A 19,481-nucleotide genomic window follows, 5' to 3' on the forward strand; every position below is an offset into this window, starting at 1 on the left:
ATTTCCGGACGAGAGACCTGTGGAACAAGGGGACCAAGTCCAAGAGTCGCGACAAAGTCGAGATTGGGCAGATGCCCAAGAAATGCCAGCTGAGGGTGCAAAGAAGCTGCCACCGGATGGTAGAAGCTGTGGATTCTGCAAGAACGAAGAGGGCTAGAAACTTCCCCTTTGGAGGATGGATGTCCCACGTCGTGAAGAGGCTTGCAGAGGTGTTCCCACGCAGAAAGACCGCAAACAAGCCTTGCTAGCTGCAAGGGTCGCGGTTAGGGTTTTTGGATGCTGCTGTGGCCCAGGAGGGACCAGGGTGTCGCCAATTGCGTGAGGAGACAGAGGGGGCGCCCAGCAAGACAGGGAGCCCTCACAGAAGCAGGCAGCACCTACGGAAGTGCCGGAACAGGCACTACGAAGAGGAGTGAACCGGAGCTCACCGAAGTCACAAAAGGAGATCCCATGACGCCGGAGGACAACTCAGGAGGTTGTGCACTGCAGGTTAGAGTGTCGGGGACACAGGCTTGGCTGTGCACAAAGGAAATCCTGGAAGAGTGCACAGGAGCCGGAGCAGCTGCAAATCACACGGTACCCAGCAATGCAGTCTAGCGTGGGGAGGCAAGGACATACCTCCACCAAACTTGGACTGAAGAGTCACTGGACTGTGGGAGTCACTTGGACAGAGTTGCTGAGTTCCAGGGACCACGCTCGTCGTGCTGAGAGGGGACCCAGAGGACCGGTGATGCAGTCTTTTGTTGCCTGCGGTTGCAAGCGGAAGATTCCGTCGACCCACAGGAGATTTCTTTGGAGCTTCTAGTGCAGAGAGGAGGCAGACAACCCCCACAGCATGCACCACCAGGAAAACAGTTGAGAAGGCGGCAGGATCAGCGATACAAGGTTGCAGTAGTTGTCTTTGCTACTTTGTTGCGGTTTTGCAGGCGTCCTGAGCAGCCAGCAGTCGATTCCTTGGCAGAAGGTGAAGAGAGAGATGCAAAGGAACTCTGATGAGCTCTTGCATTCGTTATCTAAAGAATTCCCCTAAGCAGAGACCCTAAATAGCCAGAAAAGGAGGTTTGGCTTCTTAGGAAAGAGGATAGGCTAGTAACACAGGTAAGAGCCTATCAGGAGGAGTCTCTGACGTCACCTGCTGGCACTGGCCACTCAGAGCAGTCCAGTGTGCCAGCAGCACCTCTGTTTCCAAGATGCAGAGGTCTGTAGCACAATGGAGGAGCTCTGGGCACCTCCCCTGGGAGGTGCAGGTCAGGGGAGTGGTCACTCCCCTTTCCTTTGTCCAGTTTCGTGCCAGAGCAGGGCTGGGGGATCCCTGAACCGGTGCAGACTGGCTTATGCAGAGATGGGCACCATCTGTGCCCATCAAAGCATTTCCAGAGGCTGGGGAAGGCTACTACTCCCCAGCCCTGACACCTTTTTCCAAAGGGAGAGGGTGTAACACCCTCTCTCTGAGGAAGTCCTTTGTTCTGCCTTCCTGGGCCAAGCCTGGCTGGACCCCAGGAGGGCAGAAACCTGTCTGAGGGGTTGGCAACAGCAGCAGCTGCAGTGAAACCCCGGGAAAGGTAGTTTGGCAGTACCCGGGTCTGTGCTAGAGACCCGGGGGATCATGGAATTGTCTCCCCAATGCCAGGATGGCATTGGGGTGACAAGTCCATGATCTTAGACATGTTACATGGCCATGTTCGGAGTTACCATTGTGATGCTATACATAGGTAGTGACCTATGTATAGTGCACACGTGTAATGGTGTCCCCGCACTCACAAAGTCTGGGGAATTTGCCCTGAACGATGTGGGGGCACCTTGGCTAGTGCCAGGGTGCCCACACACTAAGTAACTTAGCACCCAACCTTTACCAGGTAAAGGTTAGACATATAGGTGACTTATAAGTTACTCAAGTGCAGTGTAAAATGGCTGTGAAATAATGTGGGCATTATTTCACTCAGGCTGCAGTGGCAGGCCTGTGTAAGAATTGTCAGAGCTTCCTATGGGTGGCAAAAGAAATGCTGCAGCCCATAGGGATCTCCTGGAACCCCAATACCCTGGGTACCTCAGTACCATATACTAGGGAATTATAAGGGTGTTCCAGTATGCCAATGTGAATTGGTGAAATTGGTCACTAGCCTGTTAGTGACAATTTAGAAAGCAGAGAGAGCATAACCACTGACGTTCTGGTTAGCAGAGCCTCAGTGAGACAGTTAGTCATCACACAGGGAACACATACAGGGCATTCTTATGAGCACTGGGACCCTGACTGGCAGGGTCCCAGTGACACATACACTAAAACAACATATATACAGTGAAATATGGGGGTAACATGCCAGGCAAGATGGTACTTTCCTACAATACCCCACACACCCATCACCTCCTGGTGACTCCACAACATATCAGGAACTCATAGCTAGGGTTGCTACCTTCCATGATGTCTAGCTTCATATGGAAACTCTAGAAGAGGATTTCCTTTTCAAGACACTATCTTCTATGCAAAGAGGCACCAAATATCTACCAATGCTCAAAGGGATGTTACGGCACAAAGATGACATCTCAAAGACCGCGTTAGGGCTAGAATATTCACACCCAGGGTTGACAAGAAAAATAAACCCTCTCCTTCAAACCCTGTAAATTTTAGAGGACAGGTACCAGCAGACTAACTGGTAATTACCAGTGCACAAGTTTCTGGTGATGCCCTACCACCTAACAAGAAAAGTAAGTGCATTGATGCAGCGGGGAAAGGGATTGCGGCCCAGTCGGCAAACTAATAGCATATAGCCAATTCAATGGGTTTGCTTGCCAGAAACATTTGTGCTCACTGGGATGAAATGGCAGAGCCCCTCCAGTATCTCCCAGGTGAGCACAGGAAAAGGGGACAGGAACTGGTTGCAGAGGTCAAACTAATATCTAATACACCCATACATTGTGCCCTTGATTCTGCAGACACAACAGCCAGAAACGTCAATACCAGCATCCGGCTGGTAGCGTATTTCAGGCTTCAGGCCTGAAAGTTCAACAAAACATCTCAAATGTACCCTTTGATAGAGAAGATCTTTTTAGACTCCAAGTTGATGAACATAAAAAATAATAAAAGATACAGAAACAACTGAGCCCATGGCGGCCCTCCAAACACCTACCTCAATGGGCTTCTTTCGCCGTTCCAGCTATCGCAGGGGTTCTAAGACCACCACTTCAGAAGTCTCCACGTCCTACCAGCGTTGTCAACACAATACTTCCCCTCAAAAAAGCTACTTCAGAGGCTCTCACAGGGGCAACAATGCTAAGGGTAGAGGCAAGAGAGCTTTCTGACATGGTGGCACTACCACCACTAAGCAATTACTTTCTTCTACTTCTCCCCAATCATTTAACACCTGTCAGGGGGCGCTTACACGATTTTCTGCCCACCTGGCGAACAATACCATCAGACCAATAGGTGTTGGATATTATCCAACATGGTTATTGTCTGGATCTCATTACCATACCTCCCAACGTTCCACCTTGCACTCATCGTCTCTCACTATAACATTAAACATTACTCAAACAGGAAGTCCAAGCTGTCCTACTCAAAGGAGCTATAGAATCCGTGCCTCTTCCACACCAAGGTCGAGGAGTTTACTCCCTATACTTCCTCATTCCCAAAAGGATGGTTCTCTGCAGCCAATCCTCAATCTAAGGCCACTGAATTAATACATCCTTCCACTCCTTGAACAGGGTGACTTTATGACTACACTAGATCTAAAAGGTGCATAATTTCACATACCAATACACCCAGCTCATCGCAAATATCACAGATTTGTGGTGGGTGGAAAACACTTCCAGTTCAAAGTCCTTCTGTTTGGGGTGACTACTGCACTGCAGGTGTTCAGGTGACTGGTGATTGTGGCGGCCCGTCTACTCAGACAAAATATACACGTGTTTCTCTACCTGGACGATTGGCTTATCAGAGCCATCACTCTCCAGCAGCATTAACAGTACACTCAGATTACAATAGAACTGTTTCACAATTTGGAATTCACAGTCAGTGTTCCCAAGTCCCACCTACAGCCTCTACACATACAACCATATCCGAGGGCCATTCTAAACACACAAATAAGGGTAGCATATCCCAATTCTCCAAGAATTCAGAATTTTCAGATACTATTTCCTCCCTTTTAACAAAATCAGAAGATAACTGTGAGGATAGTAATGCATCTCCTAGGGATGATGGCCTCCAGTATCACTGTAGTACCCCCCGCCCAACTACACATGTCCATTGCAGGAATGTCTAGCTTGACAGTGGTCTCAGTCACAGAGGCATTTACAAGATCTAGTGTTGATAGACCGCCGAACGTATCACTGTCTGCAGTGGTCGAATACCAACATGTTGAAGGGGCAGTTTTCTCAATCCTGTTCACCACATAACTCTCACAATGGACGCCTCACTCACGGGATGGGGTGCACATTGGAAGGATCTCACATTACAGGGTATATGGGACACCAAACACCAGGGTCTCCATATTAACTTCCTTGAGCTTCAAGCTGTTCATTTAGCCTTTAAAGCCTTCCTTCCTCACCTCATTCACTAGGTTGTCCTAGTCCGGACGTACAACATGACAGCCATGTAGTATCTTCAGAAAAAGGGGGAGAAATGGTCTCTGCTACTATCACAGCTCTCAAAGACCATTTGGAAATGGGCACTCCGTCAGAAAATCCATCTGCTAGCACAGTATTTCCCAGGCACAGACAATGAGTTTGCAGACCGGCTCAGCATGATGCGGCAACAAAGTCCACGAATGGGAACTCCACCCAGAAGTCCTCCTATCATATTTCCAAGAATGGGGGTTCTGCCAAATAGACCTTTTTGCAACCTCAAAAAACACGAAATGCCCTAACTTTGCCTCCAGGTTCTCGGACCCACTGTCCAAGGGCAACACACTGCGGATGAGTTGGTCAGGGATATCTGCCTATGCTTTTCCTCCTCTCCTCTCCCTTTCCTTCCACTTCTGGTTTGGAAGCTTAGGCAAACATCTCTCCCAATGATCCAAGTAGCTCCCAACCTGGCTCACCAACCCTGGTCCACAACTCTGCTTGACCTCTCTATAGTTCCACATGAGAAGCTCCCCAACAGGCCGGACCTTTTCACTCAACACCATAGAGAAATCAGGCACCCAAATCCCAAGACTCCCAACTTAGCAATTTGGCTCCTGAGGTCATTGAGTTTGGCTACCTTAATTTGCCGCCAGAATATAGGAACATTCTTAAGGAAGCCCGTAGAACTACCACTAAAGCTTGCGATGCAGCTAAATGGAAAAGATTTGTCTGCGATTGTCATTCACATTGACCCTTTCAAAGCTAATGTGCAAGACATTGTCTGCTACTTGCTTAATTTACAAAAGGCTGGGTTAGTGTTCACATCCATAAGATTACATCTTGCTGCTATAGCTGTCTATCTCCAGAACAGGCAACACTCCTCTTTATTGAAAATACCAATCATTAAAGCCTTCATGGAGGGACTCAAAGGAGTTATTCCACCACGGGTTCCACCTGCACTGTTATGGAATCTTACGCCCATATTTATACTTTTTAGCGCCGCATTTGCGCTGTTTTGTTTATGCAAAAGAGGTGCAAACTTACAAAATACAATTGTATTTTGTAAGTTTGCACCACTTTTGCGTCACTAAACTGGTGCAAATACGACACTAAAAAAGTATAAATATGGGCCTTAGTGTTGTTCTCACACGACTTATGGTACCTCCATTTGAACCCCTATTTTCATGCCCCCTTTAGTACCTTTAGTGGAAATGGGCATTTCTAGTTGGTATCACTTCACTAAGGCGTGTTAATGAGCACCAGGCTTTAACCCTGAAGGAACCTCTCTTCCAACTGCACAGAGACAGGGTGGTTCTTCGCACCAACCCTAAAGTTCTCCCTAAAGTGGTTTCTCAGTTTCACCTTAACCAATCGATTGAGTTACCAGTTTTTTCCTACAACCAGATTCTGTTGCGGAAAGAGCTCTTCATACATTAGATGTTAAAAGAGCCCACATGTTCTATAGTTATAGAAAGCTTTTAGAAAAACTAAACAACTTTTTGTTGCTTTTTCACCTCCTCATAAAGGCAACCCTATATCCAAATCAGGCATAGCCAGATGGATAGTAAAATTCATTCAAACATGTTATGCTAAAGCCAAAATAACTTTACCTACTCCTCCCAGAGCACACTCTACTAAGAAAAAGGGAGCATCCATGGCATTTCTCTGAAACATTCCAATAGCTGACATAGGTAAGACAGCTACTTCATCCACACCACACATCTTCACCAAACATTATTGTGTGGATGTTTTAGGACGCTAACAAGCCAACATAGGTCAGGCAGTGCTACCTACTCTTTTTCAAACTACTGCAGAGCCCACAGGGTAGCCACCACTTTTGAGGGGGGCTGCTTTACAGTCTTTGCAGAGCATGTGTATCTACAACCACACATGCCTCATATGGATTGTTACCCTGTAAGCATCTGTTTGTGGTATGTAGTGCTGTAGATTCACATGTGTCCACCCTCCTCCCAGGACATGTGTGGCCATTACAGTTTTCTACTTTTTCTAACATGGACATCTCATTACTATACTTACTGTATACTCCATACTCATCTGCCTGCAGGAAAACAAACTAACAATGGGGTCGACGCCGTGCGTAGTATCACTGAGAAGGAGGAATCACTCTACCTCGTGACTCTAAAGACTTTCTTCAAAGAAAAACAACTTGCACAAATAAGGATATGATATTGAGCACTTGGGTTTTTGGTGATTCTGGCAAGAGATGTCATATAAGTTTTGAAGAGGGTGGGGCTGAGGGAGGATCCTTGGGGGACTCCACAGATGATATCCTTGGGTTTGGAGATGAAGGGGAGGGGGACTTGTTGCATTCTTCTGGTGAGGAAATAGGTGATTCATCTGATGCGGCTCTTTGGATGCCTGTGTTGTGCAGCCTTGTGATGAGTGTATGGTGGGAGACTCTCTCGAAGGCTGTTGAGAGGTTTAGGAGATTCATAGCCGCAGTCTCTTCTCAGTGGAGTTGGGCTCAGATGTTGTCAGTAGCTGCGATGAGGGCTGCCTCTGTGCTACTTATTTCAGTACTGGCACACTGAGTTAGGGTTGAGAGAGCCAGGGGCTATTTAAGTCATTAGGAAAGTTGGGTCCCAGAGGGTGGATAAAACTTCTTTGTAGATTTCTTAGTTTGTTGTCTTTTTCCTAATTTTGACTTCTCAAGGCGTCTGTTGTACCTGCGTGTGCTAAAATGGCGTATGTGGTGTTCATGGGAGTCAGTACCTCTGTGACCATTTGCAAGGAAGAAAGTGGAGGTAAATGAGGGAACCATCCTCTATTTATCAATAATCCCTAAGCAAACAAGGGGACTTGGTGGGGTGTCCCCACAGGGGGAGCATCATAGGCAAAGGCAAAGGCAATGAATGGATAGTGTAACCAGTAAGGCTCCTTTGTCCTTCTGGAATAAAAAGAATCCCTAGAATGGAGTTATTAGCTTGCCTTAAGAACAGGTGAATATCCTAGACCTGGCTTGTTGCTACTTATATTGTGTGTAACTAATAAAGGAAGGCGCAAAGCATCTCTTCGTTCTTTGCTTAAGCACTAAGCAATTCGATTCATCCGGGGATTTAAATTAAATAGTGGTAAAAACCGATTTCAATCAATGGATGTCTTACACTAACTTCTTTACTTTGCAGACAGTTTGTTTAGACAACGTTTTCGAACACAAGTAACCACAGAAATTTCATTTTGAGACTATCACCTAGATCAGTGGTTCCCAACCTGTGGTCCGGGGACCCCTGGGGGTCCGCAAAGCCTTCTCAGGGGGTCCGCGAGAGCCTAGAAAATTAAAAAATATGAACAAATATTGACAAATTAGGTCTCTAGCTTCCATTAATGACTCAGGTGGGGGTCCCCGGATTCCCATGATGATTCAGTGGGGGTCTCTGGGTTCCATTAATGTTAAAGTGGGGGTCTACAGAAATCAAAAGGTTGGGAACCCACTAACCTAGATTTTAAAGGCACAAGTGCATCTTGCCGATTTTCCTGTTTGGTACGCACTTGCAAATTATTTGATATGTCAAACAGCTATGATCAGCTACCATGTTAAATTTCTCTGCCTTATTTTCAATGTACCATTTTCTACTATGTGTGTGCTGGCCTATTGTGCATCCTATAGTTAATAAAAATGGATGCAGTGCCGTTTCAACATTGTTGTTCTTGAGTTGCAAAAGGAAAATGGGAACACATACCCAAAAAAGGTTGATTTTGTGCTATTTTGCCGGAATATACAAATTTGATACATTTTCATACAGTCAACTTATAAGTAACATGTTTAGATAGATAGTCGTGATCCTGAACATCAGATCTGGACGTCCTGGACCTGGGCTAAAGAATGAAGTGTAAGGGTGAATGGAAGAACAAGTCAGCTGGTAGGGTTCTGTAATGGTGAGAGGATTCATTTTGATGGCCATGTCAACCGACGAAATGTAAACATATTCTGGGGAAAGCCAAGTTTCCTGTAGCCTCATTAGCACCTGTGTTTTGGTGGTCCTTACTGCATCACTTGCTTTATATTTTGTTCTTTGAATTGTGAGGGGTTTGTGCATTTGTGCCTGATATCACTTTTCAATTACTGCAAATTTGATTGGATATGATGTGATTTCTTACCATTCAACACAACCTCTGAACTTGTTTCACTTAGGCCTCAGGATCTGGTTGGTTCAGTTGGTTTCGCTCAAAATCTACAAAGGAAGAAACAGTGCCCTCCTCTAAAGCAGTATCCACTGGCGATTCTACCCCGGTATCGCACCCCAACGCAACAGCAGTGCAGGTAATACTTGTAGTAGCAAACAGATGACATTTTCTGTCATTTGGGTCATGAATTTAAAATTTGCAAACTCTTAATGGTTGGAGCATTAGATCTAATGACTTTATCTGCTAAAATCACGTGTTTTATATAAGTGAAAACATTCTAGCAGTGAGCAGGAAATGCAGAATTGGGGGGAGGCTTCATGGAGGCTTCTTGCTTCTCCTTTCCCCAGAAGCAGGGAGAGGCCAAGTTACTCCTTTTTTATATACTTTGTGCTGCAGGTCATGTCACACACACAGGCCAGCCTATTTGTTATATAGTGGTACGTATGCAGTGATATTATTAATCACTTCAGTGCCTGGGCAAGCCAGATAGATGCCCCTCTGCGTTAATGACCATAATCATATACACACAGACCACAAGTGGAGCCCCTGATTGACTAACAGCAAACTGCTCGTTTTTAAAAGGTCGGCTGGGTCAGCTTGGATTCCCCTATGGATCTGCTTTCTTGCCCTGTTGTTTAGTAGATAAAGGATTGCTCTTGCCCGAAAGGTTGTTGCCCATGGTCTGCATTTTCAAATGTGTGCGGATGATACACTTCTGCTTAAAAGGATCAGAAGTTGATCCTGTTAATCTCTATCTGCAGGAGGTACAAACTTGGATGTCCCAGAATTATTTGCCTGACTACCGGAAAACAGAGATCTTATTATTCAATACTGACAAGCTCACTTTATCAATATGAACGTGGCCTACTGATGTACACATACCTGTGATAGATAGGGTTATCTATTTTCACCTATTTAACTTATTAAAAAAAAGTTATTTCCTTAGCCCCTAAATGTGATTGTTGCCTTTGTGCAGAAAAAGGAAAATAGACAGGTATTTCCTGCTGTTGGACCTGGCTCTTTTACAGGGTTATTCCCCAGACTTTTTGCCTTTTGCCTCCTTATTTTTCTGACCTTGTTTGTCTGACGTTATAACTGAGCACTTTTTTAAGGCTAACCAGTGCTAAGCACAGTGATCGTTTTGGCACAGGAGGTGACGCTTTCACCCTAATAACAGGTACTTTGTCACAGACATAAAATAATTCCTATTTACCTATGTTGGGCTGGCTAGAATTATTATACAAACCTGTTTTTATGAGGGCAAATGTAAGCGTTGATGTTCCTTTTATAGGCATGACCTGCTGATATATGCTTTCATGACTTGCCATAAGTTCTTTAATGTTCCTTTTATGGATAGTTATGATGTGTTCAGGACAAGTACATCCATTTCTTTACTGTGATTCCTGACTACTGCTTATGTTGCAGAATCCTGAGTACTTATGTGTTCTAATGTGACAACTGCTTATTCTTGCAGAGTATTAGTAACTCGTGTAACGTTTTGATAACTGCTAAGGTAGCAGTGTATCACTGACGGGCAATGTTTGGTCTGATTATGTTTTGTGCAATACAGTTTATTTTTACATAGCTCAGTGTTGTGTTGGCTTTGTGGTGTTCATATTGCGTCATGTGTGTTGTGTGTGTTGTGCAAACGCTTTACACATTGCCTCCGGGTTAGGCCTGACTGCTCGTGCCAAGCTACCAAGGGGGTGAGCAGGGGTTATCTTGGACGTGTAATTCCCTTGCCCTGACTAGAGTGGGTGCTTTCTGCCTGGCTTAGGTGCATACCCTAGCCAACCATAAACCCCATTTCTAACACCTACCCTCTTTTCTAAGTTCTACCTACAGACGCTAAGGGATGTTTAGAATCCAACATATCATTGGAGAATCTCCTGCTGTTACAAGGAAAAGATAATAGGGTCCTGCCATGTCGTGAATCCTTACAATCATTACACACAAATCGTGGTATTTTATAGTAATTAGTATGCATTATGTGTTAATCAAATAATAATCAACACCTCTGTGGCAACAAATACCACTAGTGTGTATAAAATATAGATCCTGAAATTGATCAGCATGCATCCCTAAAACTATTTAGTCTAAAACACTCTAAAGGCTTTGTGACATCATACGCTATTATTGTTAATGGCTAGATTTAGATATTGGTGGAGGCTGGATATCTGCCAAAAAGTGGTGGATGACCTGTCCACCCTATTGGAGTACATTGTTTTCTATGCTCTCTAAATAGGGTGGATAGAACATCCGCCAGCTTTTTGAGAGATGTTCCACATTCACTAAACTCCAAAACAGGCTGTACATTTGCTGGCGAGTCATATAATACCTCCGCTCACCTGGAGAGCAGAAGCACTTCAGTTAGTTGTCTCTGCAGGCACTGTCTACCAGTAATTGGTTTCTCTTCCTCTCCCTCCCTAATTAAGGTCAGCCTATAGATCTTTTCCACCATAGTAGTTCTATGGAGCAGGTGCACGAGAACCCAAGCTGCAAAGAATGCTTTCATCTACAACTTTTTTGGAAGCATGCAAATATTAGTTCTGGTTACTTTTACACAACGTTAGCATGGAAGCTGAACCCTTTCACAAGCTGATTCTTCATAAACTTCTTTTCTGTAGAGCTTTAGACACAGATAACATTCAGCAAGAAATGGAAAAATGGCCTGGAGATGAAGCAGTGTAGAACAGAAGATTTCACACTTTTCTCACACACAACACATTCCATCAGCACAGAATTCCATTGCACGAAAATCAAACAAGAAAATTCACGTCTATTTCAAGGCCTGATTTTCTGGTCTGATACCCTGATGCTAAGTTAACACTCTTAGGCCCTCATTACGACCCTGGCGCTCGGCGGTAATTTGGGGAAAGGTACTGCCAACAGGCTGGCGGTAGCTTTTCCCAAATTATGACATTGGCGGTTTGGCTCAGGCCAAACTGCCAATGTACCACTCCGTCCACCAGGGTGGTAACGGCCGCTGGGCTGGAGACTTTGGTCTCCAGCCAGACGGCCGTCACAATCCCACCCTCGGGATATGATCCCACCTACTGCCATGGTATTCGTGGCAAGCGTACCGCCATGAAAACCATGGCGGTAGGCTCTATCAGTGCCAGGGAATTCTTTCCCTGGCACTGATTGAGGTCTTCCCCGCCCCCCTAACCCTCCCCAGAGTCTTGCCCCACCCTCCCCCTCCCTCACCTGTCCCCGCACAATTACACACCCACACGTGCACACATACACACTCATACACACACTCATACTCACATCCACCCACGCATGCACACATACATACCCACACAACACAACACACACCGACATACATTGTCGCACACATGCATGCACAACATACACGTACACTCACAGTCATTCACGCACTCATTCAATGCGACTCACACCCGCATGCATGCATACAAAAACAGACACCCACACACGCACACACAACCCCCCACGCCCCTCTCCTGTCAGAGAACCCGACTTACCTGCTTGCAGGGGGTCCTCTGGCAGGAGACGAGACTCGGCGCTGCTGCCAGCAGCAGCGTCCGCCAGCCAAACACCACTAGGCCATATCATTGCTCATGATACGGTCGGCAGTGTTTTTCTGGTGGGGCGCTGCTGCTGGCAGCAGCGGCACCTTACCGCCGTCTGCCACCACGACCGTCGACGGAATACCGCCAGCCTTCTGGTGGTATTCTGTCTATGGTCATAATGTGGTTGGCGGCTGGTAGCCACGGCAACAGTATGTTGGCGGCCGTCGCCGTGGCAGTAGGCAGCATTTACTTCCAATGTTGTAATGAGGGCCTTAATGCAGGATTGAATGTACATGTGAACTGTTGACGTTAGGGTGCACTAGCTCAGGAATACATACTTGCATTGAAAAAACACATATAAACGAGTGCTAACCATCACAGTTTCCAACATCAGAAGTTTACCAGATCCTTATTGTTAGTTCCACTCTTGAGTCTTTCCTGGCTAGAGCCATTTAGAGTGGTATCCAATGAGATTGTTTTGGTTGAGAGTAGGCATTTTTTTGGAATGAGTGACAGTCAAAGAGCCTCCATTTATGATGATGATCTTTTTAATGTCGATGTTGGCGAGCTTACTGGTAATTTAACTCGGGATGGTTCTTCTAGGGCTCTTCTGCTTTAAAATACAAATGCCCTACCAGGTGGGGTGCCTGAGTGTCATGTGGGCAATTCCTTTGATTTGACTGTTATGCTTCCCAGCGTAGGAATCGCACCGTCAAACAGGAAAAGACCATTGAAAAGGATGGAAAAAAACAGTAGAGCCCGCTTCTTTCATGCAAAACAACACTGCTCAGGCTGCCCTTTCTTGTTCGCATGGCACTCCCCATCAAGAACAGGATTGTACATATTGTAGGGATAAACTCTCAGGTCAGATCAAGGAGTTGGTGGAATCTTGTTTGGCACCTTTGAAAGATAAATTCTGCTCCCTGGATTCAGCAGTCACTATGTTTGATGCCAAACTGGGGGACCGTCAGGGTCAAGGCCATGACCCCAAATCTTTATGTTCCAACTGTTATTTTGGTCTCTCTACAGCAAAGGAGGCCTTATTGTCCCCTGCTCGAGCCCCCAGGGAGGATCTGCCCAGTCAGCCATCTCACGCAAACATAGCGAGCTCTGCCACTGGTATTCCTTGTCATCCAGCCGTTGGGACTCCAACGGACCTGCCTACAGAGAAGATTGTTACTTCTAATACGGGCGGGGCATAGCAGGGGGATCTTCCAGCAGTTTGGGCTGTTAATACCCAGTTAGATCCCCATCCCAGACTGGATCTCCCACCTGATTGTGCCCCTTATGTTGTAGTTCTTACTAATGTGCCACTGTTATCATCTGGTGTACGAGAGTCTACAGCTCAGCTGAAAAATAAGGTTGGACACTGGCTGAGCAAAAACTTTTTGTAAGACGGATTGGGTGGGTGGGCCCGTGGGCCCGACTAGTAAGAATTTGAATTGAACGGGGAATGCATTGTTATAAATTGTAGATATCTAAGGTTGGCCCACTGTTGGATCTCCTCCTGTGTGTTAGGTACCTTTGCAGCCGACCGAAATTAGGATGGTTCCCTTGGGGTTTTTCTACAGTTATACATCCCAGCGATGGGTTTTGCACCCACGTGTGGCTCTTAGACCGCATACTGCCCAGCCTTTACTCAGCTTTGATAATAGATTCTCTGCCTTATCCAACTTGGAGGACAATGATTGACTTAAGAGACCTGCTAGCACCCCACTTCACCATATGCTTCATTCGGGTTGTATAAATGGGTATAAATTACATCTTATCTCCGAGTTGTGCTCTGAGGATGAATCCTTGTCTTTGTCAAACCTTATTTGCCATGGGTTGGGTATATTTTTTGATTTGATTTTGTTTTGTTGCAAGAGACTTGGTCACAGGGAGAGGCTGAATAGGATGGGTATCAGAGGTTTGCGGACCCTGCTGTTTGTGCTCCCAGCCAATGGCCCAAGGGAGGGCTTGTAACGCTTGTACATATTTTAAAGTTCTATAGGACATATCAAATTAGTTGTAACAATAAGGGTATTTTCATTGTCTGGGTAATTTTTCCTAATAAATCTAACGTTCTGACTGTAAATTGTTACAATGCAGTGTGAGTGCTTTGTTGCCAAATTCAAGTACTTTTCTCAGTCCTGGCTACACTGAAAACAAGAATGGAAACCATCTTGAATTAATTCCATATTATTGTGGCAGGGGATTTTAACGACAAAATTGGTGTTTATCCTACCCTGTGCAATCCATTTGAAAGGAATGACTGTATTTTTTATTACTTACAGATACTGGGGTAACAGAGGTGAGACTTTAATTAATGCTCTTCTAAATCTGGGTTTGATTAATACCACCAAATTAATGTATGATCTAGGGAGGCAGACCCCTACTTTTGTAGGCAGGGGGGCTAGCACTACTAATGATTATGTTTTTTGTCAGCGCCCATGAGCCAATATGTCCGGCAAGGTGGAGTAGAAATGGAGCAGCATTGTAGTGACCATAGTCCTCTCCTGCTGACTTTTGATTTGCTCTTTGGTAGACATTTGCCTGCCACTATGGACCATACAGGTTTGGAAGTCAAGGATCAAGGTTTAAGGGTGTGCTGGCGTCAGGCTGATACTTCTCAGGTTTTTAAGACCCTGGTGAAATGCAACTATAACTTGGATACTTTTGACGGAAACTCCCCCTTTGGTGGAGGTTATGGATGCCATGGCCTGGTTGAATGATTCTATTATTAACTCCGCCGCTGGGCCACCCAGCAAGCACCAAGGTGACTGGTTTGATAAATTGTGTTATGCTGCGAGGAAAAGTCTGCACAAGGAGTTAAACTTTCTGCCCAGTGACAGAGGCAAGGACCCAGTATAAGCTTGCCCTAAAAGGTAGGAAGTCGGAAAAGAAAGAACGGATGTGGGGGGATTTAGTACATGCTTATCGTACAAAAAATACAGGGCTGTTTTGGAGCATTGTTAATAGGAAAAGTTTCACTGCAAAAACTTCAGTAGGGCAGGGGTGTAATATCCTGCCTAATTGTTGGGTTAACCATTTTTGAGGTATTTACTCATATGAGGTCCCCAGGGCAGCTGGGGAGGATTTGGGTGATCCCTGCAATAGTTGAGCCATTAGGTTCAGCCTGGACGAGGTGATTGTTGCTGTTCAGGAGAGTCCTGCCAATGAAGATCCTGAGCCAGATTGTATTCCCATGGGTTTTTATAAAGGGAGCATCCACTTTTGGGCCCCTATTATTGTCAATGTATTAAACGCTGCTGTGAACTTTGGGATTCCCCCCTCGTGGAAATCTGCATGTATAGTACTGGTGTTCAAAAATGGGAACTGTAGTGACACTATATGCTAGCGTCCTATCTCTTTGTTAGATTCATTGGGCAAGATCTTGGGCTACACTGTTTTGTGTCCTACTGAGAACTGGGTGGAGGTACAGGGTTTAATGAGTCGGGTACAGGGAAGGGTTGGGGACCCAGTGGCAGTGTTTAAGGGCAATATGTACCAACGAATTTTCCCATAGACATAGAATGGGTAAAACCCTTTGCTACATCTGGCCCTAAGTTTGTTATTGCTTATTGGTAAATATATGATTGCCAAAAAAAGGCACTCTCTACGTGGCTTTTATGGACCTCAGCAGCACTTTCAACATGTTGAACCGCCCGGGACATCTTGTTTGGGGTCAAGGGCAACAAGTTTTTATGTTTACTTTGTCCTTGGGACAAGTAGGCCCAACCCTCTGCAGCACAAACCCTTTGGCTGCCTGTTTACAGAGAGTGGAACTCTCTGCAGTTGAGGTAATGTGTTTCCAAAAGATAATGCAGTTCGAACTTGTATTTATGGTTCATTATTTGAAAGCCTTCATTATTAGGGTGAGTGCTGTAAATAAATGTTTTAAGGTCACACTTCACTACTGACGTTGGTTCCAGTACAAAAAAACAAAAACGTGTATACACATGTTTGAAAAGTTTAGGCTATGAGGCTAAGTATAATGCTCCCAGAATGCTCTCTGATTAGATGCAAATGAAGTGTCATTTAGTAAAATGTTTTGATGCATGCTAGTATTTCCCAAAAATATTTCTAATGGAAAATCAGTGTAACCATTTTCAACACGATTATGGGAAGCATGAAAATAAACAAACACTGACAAAGCCAACTGATCTGACATATTTTTATGTCTTTTAGTTTCATCAATGCGTGTCTTGTTTTGACATGGCTTTTGTAACACTTTATTGTTGTGGGAGCTACCAGGCCCTCAACATTGTAACAAACACTGGCAAAAAAAAAAAAAAAACGTTTTTTAACTCTAAAAGCACACGTTGCCACCAGTGGCATAACAAAGGCCCGCAGCTGCCCTCCAGGGGGCCCCTTCAGCACAGCACCTGGCCTGAGTGAGTCTGGAGAGGGGGCTCCTCCATGTTCTTTGCAAAGGGGCCCCCTCCAGTTTTGTTACGTCACTGATTGCCACTGTAGTTCCTGACACTGAACAAAAATACTTTGTGTGCCACTATGCTCCTTGTGGAAGAGCAGAATGCGATCACTCACAGTAAAGCCAGCCGAAAGAGAGAGAAATAGAAGTTTAATAAAAACAAAATGTCTTTGTTAACACCAGACCTAATTAGGGACCAAGACCCACATGTAGGTAGCTTTTTGCATGTCGCAAACAGCGACTTTCGCTGTTTGCGACGTGCAAAAAGCACATTGCGATGCACAAACCCAGTTTTGCGATTCGGTAACCTGGTTACCGAATCACAAAACGGGTTTGCGACTCGCAATTAGGAAGGGGTGTTCCCTTCCTAATTGCGACTCGCAGTGCAATGTAGGATTGTTTTGCGAACGCGGGCGCAAACCAATCGCAGTTTGCACCCATTTCAAATGGGTGCTAACACTTTCACAAAGGGAAGGGGTCCCCCTGGGACCCCTTCCCCATTGTGAATGGCACTGTAAACATTTTTTCAGAGCAGGCAGTGGTCCAAATGAAACGAAAACGTTTCATTTTTCGTTTTTGTAATGCATCTCGTTTTCCTTTAAGGAAAACGGGCTGCATTACAAGAAAAACAAAAAACTGCTTTATTGAAAAGCATTCACAGACATGGGGGTCTGCTGTCTCCAGCAGGCCACCATCCCTGTGAGGCCGCCATTCGCACCTCATGATTATTCATGAGGTGGGCATTTGCGAAGCCCTTGCGAATCACAGATGGTGTCAGGGACACGATCCTACATTCGGATTTGCAACTCGCAATTTGCGGGTTCCAAATCTGAACCTACCTACATGTGGCCCCAAATTCTTAAAGAAAGTCACAAAAGTGCACCCATGGTATATGTCGTACCCCTATAAAAGATTTGTGAACTGTATTTTAGCATGGGTAAATTTGCATGTGTAGATTTGCTCATGTGAAAATCTATTGAGCATTTGCAAGTTCATTTTCCCTCCAGCCACTTTCTTCCCAACCCTGGAAGAAGTTCTAATTCTGCCATTGTCAGGAGTAAATGTCCAACCTTTCTTATTATGGGAAAATATTAGAGAGAAGCTGGTGAAAATCTTTAAAACATGCAGGTTAGTAGGTTTGCAGACTCAAAGGCATTCCAGCCCTGGAACTATTGCTTACTGCTTCCTCCAGCCCCAGTATGCAGGTCTGCAGAAAGGTGGAAAAATAAGGAAATTGCTACAGTAGGGATTGAAACTGCAAGTATTCAAGCCCTACTATGGTAGTAGCCCTGGCATAATCAGAGAGGCTATTGTCAGAGCTCTTACATAATGAGATTGCTGCCATAATTTGGCGCCACACTACATGGCACCAAAGGGACAAGTAGATCTTTTTACAGGACAAGTAGATTTGAGAAGCAACCTGTCCCGTGGACAAGTAAATATTTTAATAAATTCCACACCCCTGGGGGGTACCTAATTCAATTGTAGATCTTTTTCAAATGCTTCATTGTGGAACCAATACCTCAGTAAGGTATGGGCAGAAAGGCGAATGAACTGATCCTTTCACCCATTATAGGAGGGTGCGACAGGTATGTATCCTAGCCCCAATGTTATTTCTCCTATACATTATTGGACTGCACAACTTTCTAGTGCAAAGGTGTAAGGATGCACCACTAATAAATGGGAAAAGTGTGCCAACTTTGTTATATGCCCATAATTGCTGTCTTAATGGTGCGCACCATGAGTGGCCTGTGAGGTGCAGTTAATACTCTTGTAGAATTTATGACTGCTTAGACCTGGAAGTTAATATCGCTAAAACTCATTATATGGCATTTAGTAAGCCTCAGAGCAAATTGGACTCTGTATTAATTAATGGTCAAGTTATCAGTCAGGTTCACAAATTCCCTTACTTAGGCGTGACCTTCAGTGATAAAGGAAACTGGCACCCCTGTATTTCTAAGTGCTGTACACATATTTTGTTTTTGATAAACACATTTTTATTGTTTTAAGAAGAAAAAGAGAAGAAAAATAAAAGTAAAAGAGCATGCAGAGCAGAGAGCATTCACAGTACAGTGTAACAGTACAGTAAAATCTGTGCCCCATACAACAGAACTGGAAAACATTTGTGCCAGTACACCTCAAGTAGGGGTGTAATAGGTTTATTCCCGACCCTAGAGGAGAACTCAAACATTGCACCAACTGCGGCATTAAAATGTGTACAGCGAACTAAGACTGTTGTACAGGAACTAATACTGTGGTCCACCTTCTGGCTCGGACGTCTGTCCCAATATTGCTGTCGTTGGGGGGTCGTTATTGGATTTTAGGTTATCAAAGTAGCATGTTGCCCCAAAAAGAAGAGGACAGATTCTGCAGAAGGCTTCTAGGCGTTGGGCCTAGCAGCCCAGGGTTTTGCCTGCATGAAGAGCTCAGTTTGGGTAATGTAGAGGACAGCATCAAGATAGCACCTTTACTCCTTTGGATCTCTATTTGGACAAATGAGCATGCTTCCCTTAATAGGGAAGTTATCTTAGACTGTCTGCCGTGTGACCTGGGATGGGTTATCCCGTGGTTATGTTATATTAAAAACATTGCATCTTATTTGGGTCAACCTGAGATATACACCTCCCCGCAGTTAAGAAGATTAGACAAGCGTTAGGTTAAGATGGAGTATAACAAACTTGTGGCAGGTAAAAGGGAAGCCAATGAACTGATGAAACCCTCTGTGCGGGAGTTTGTTATGATTAAGATGTACCCGGGGCTTGAGACTTATTTATCTCAGGTCAAAAATTTGAAGAAAAGGACTCTTATTACCAGATCTCGTCTAGGTT

General features: G+C 44.9%; 1 protein-coding gene across 1 annotated transcript in view; it reads left to right on the forward strand.

Annotated features, from left to right (window-relative positions):
* Positions 1–19,481, forward strand: part of SEC16B (SEC16 homolog B, endoplasmic reticulum export factor) — a 284,826-nt gene that overhangs the window by 239,869 nt on the left and 25,476 nt on the right. Inside the window, exon 22 of the mRNA XM_069231559.1 lies at positions 8,711–8,839. Within this exon, the coding sequence (XP_069087660.1) occupies positions 8,711–8,839 (129 nt within the window). The remainder of the gene's footprint in view (positions 1–8,710; positions 8,840–19,481) is intronic.

This window comes from Pleurodeles waltl, chromosome 4_2 (genome assembly GCF_031143425.1).
Source record: "Pleurodeles waltl isolate 20211129_DDA chromosome 4_2, aPleWal1.hap1.20221129, whole genome shotgun sequence".
NCBI lineage: Eukaryota > Metazoa > Chordata > Amphibia > Caudata > Salamandridae > Pleurodeles > Pleurodeles waltl.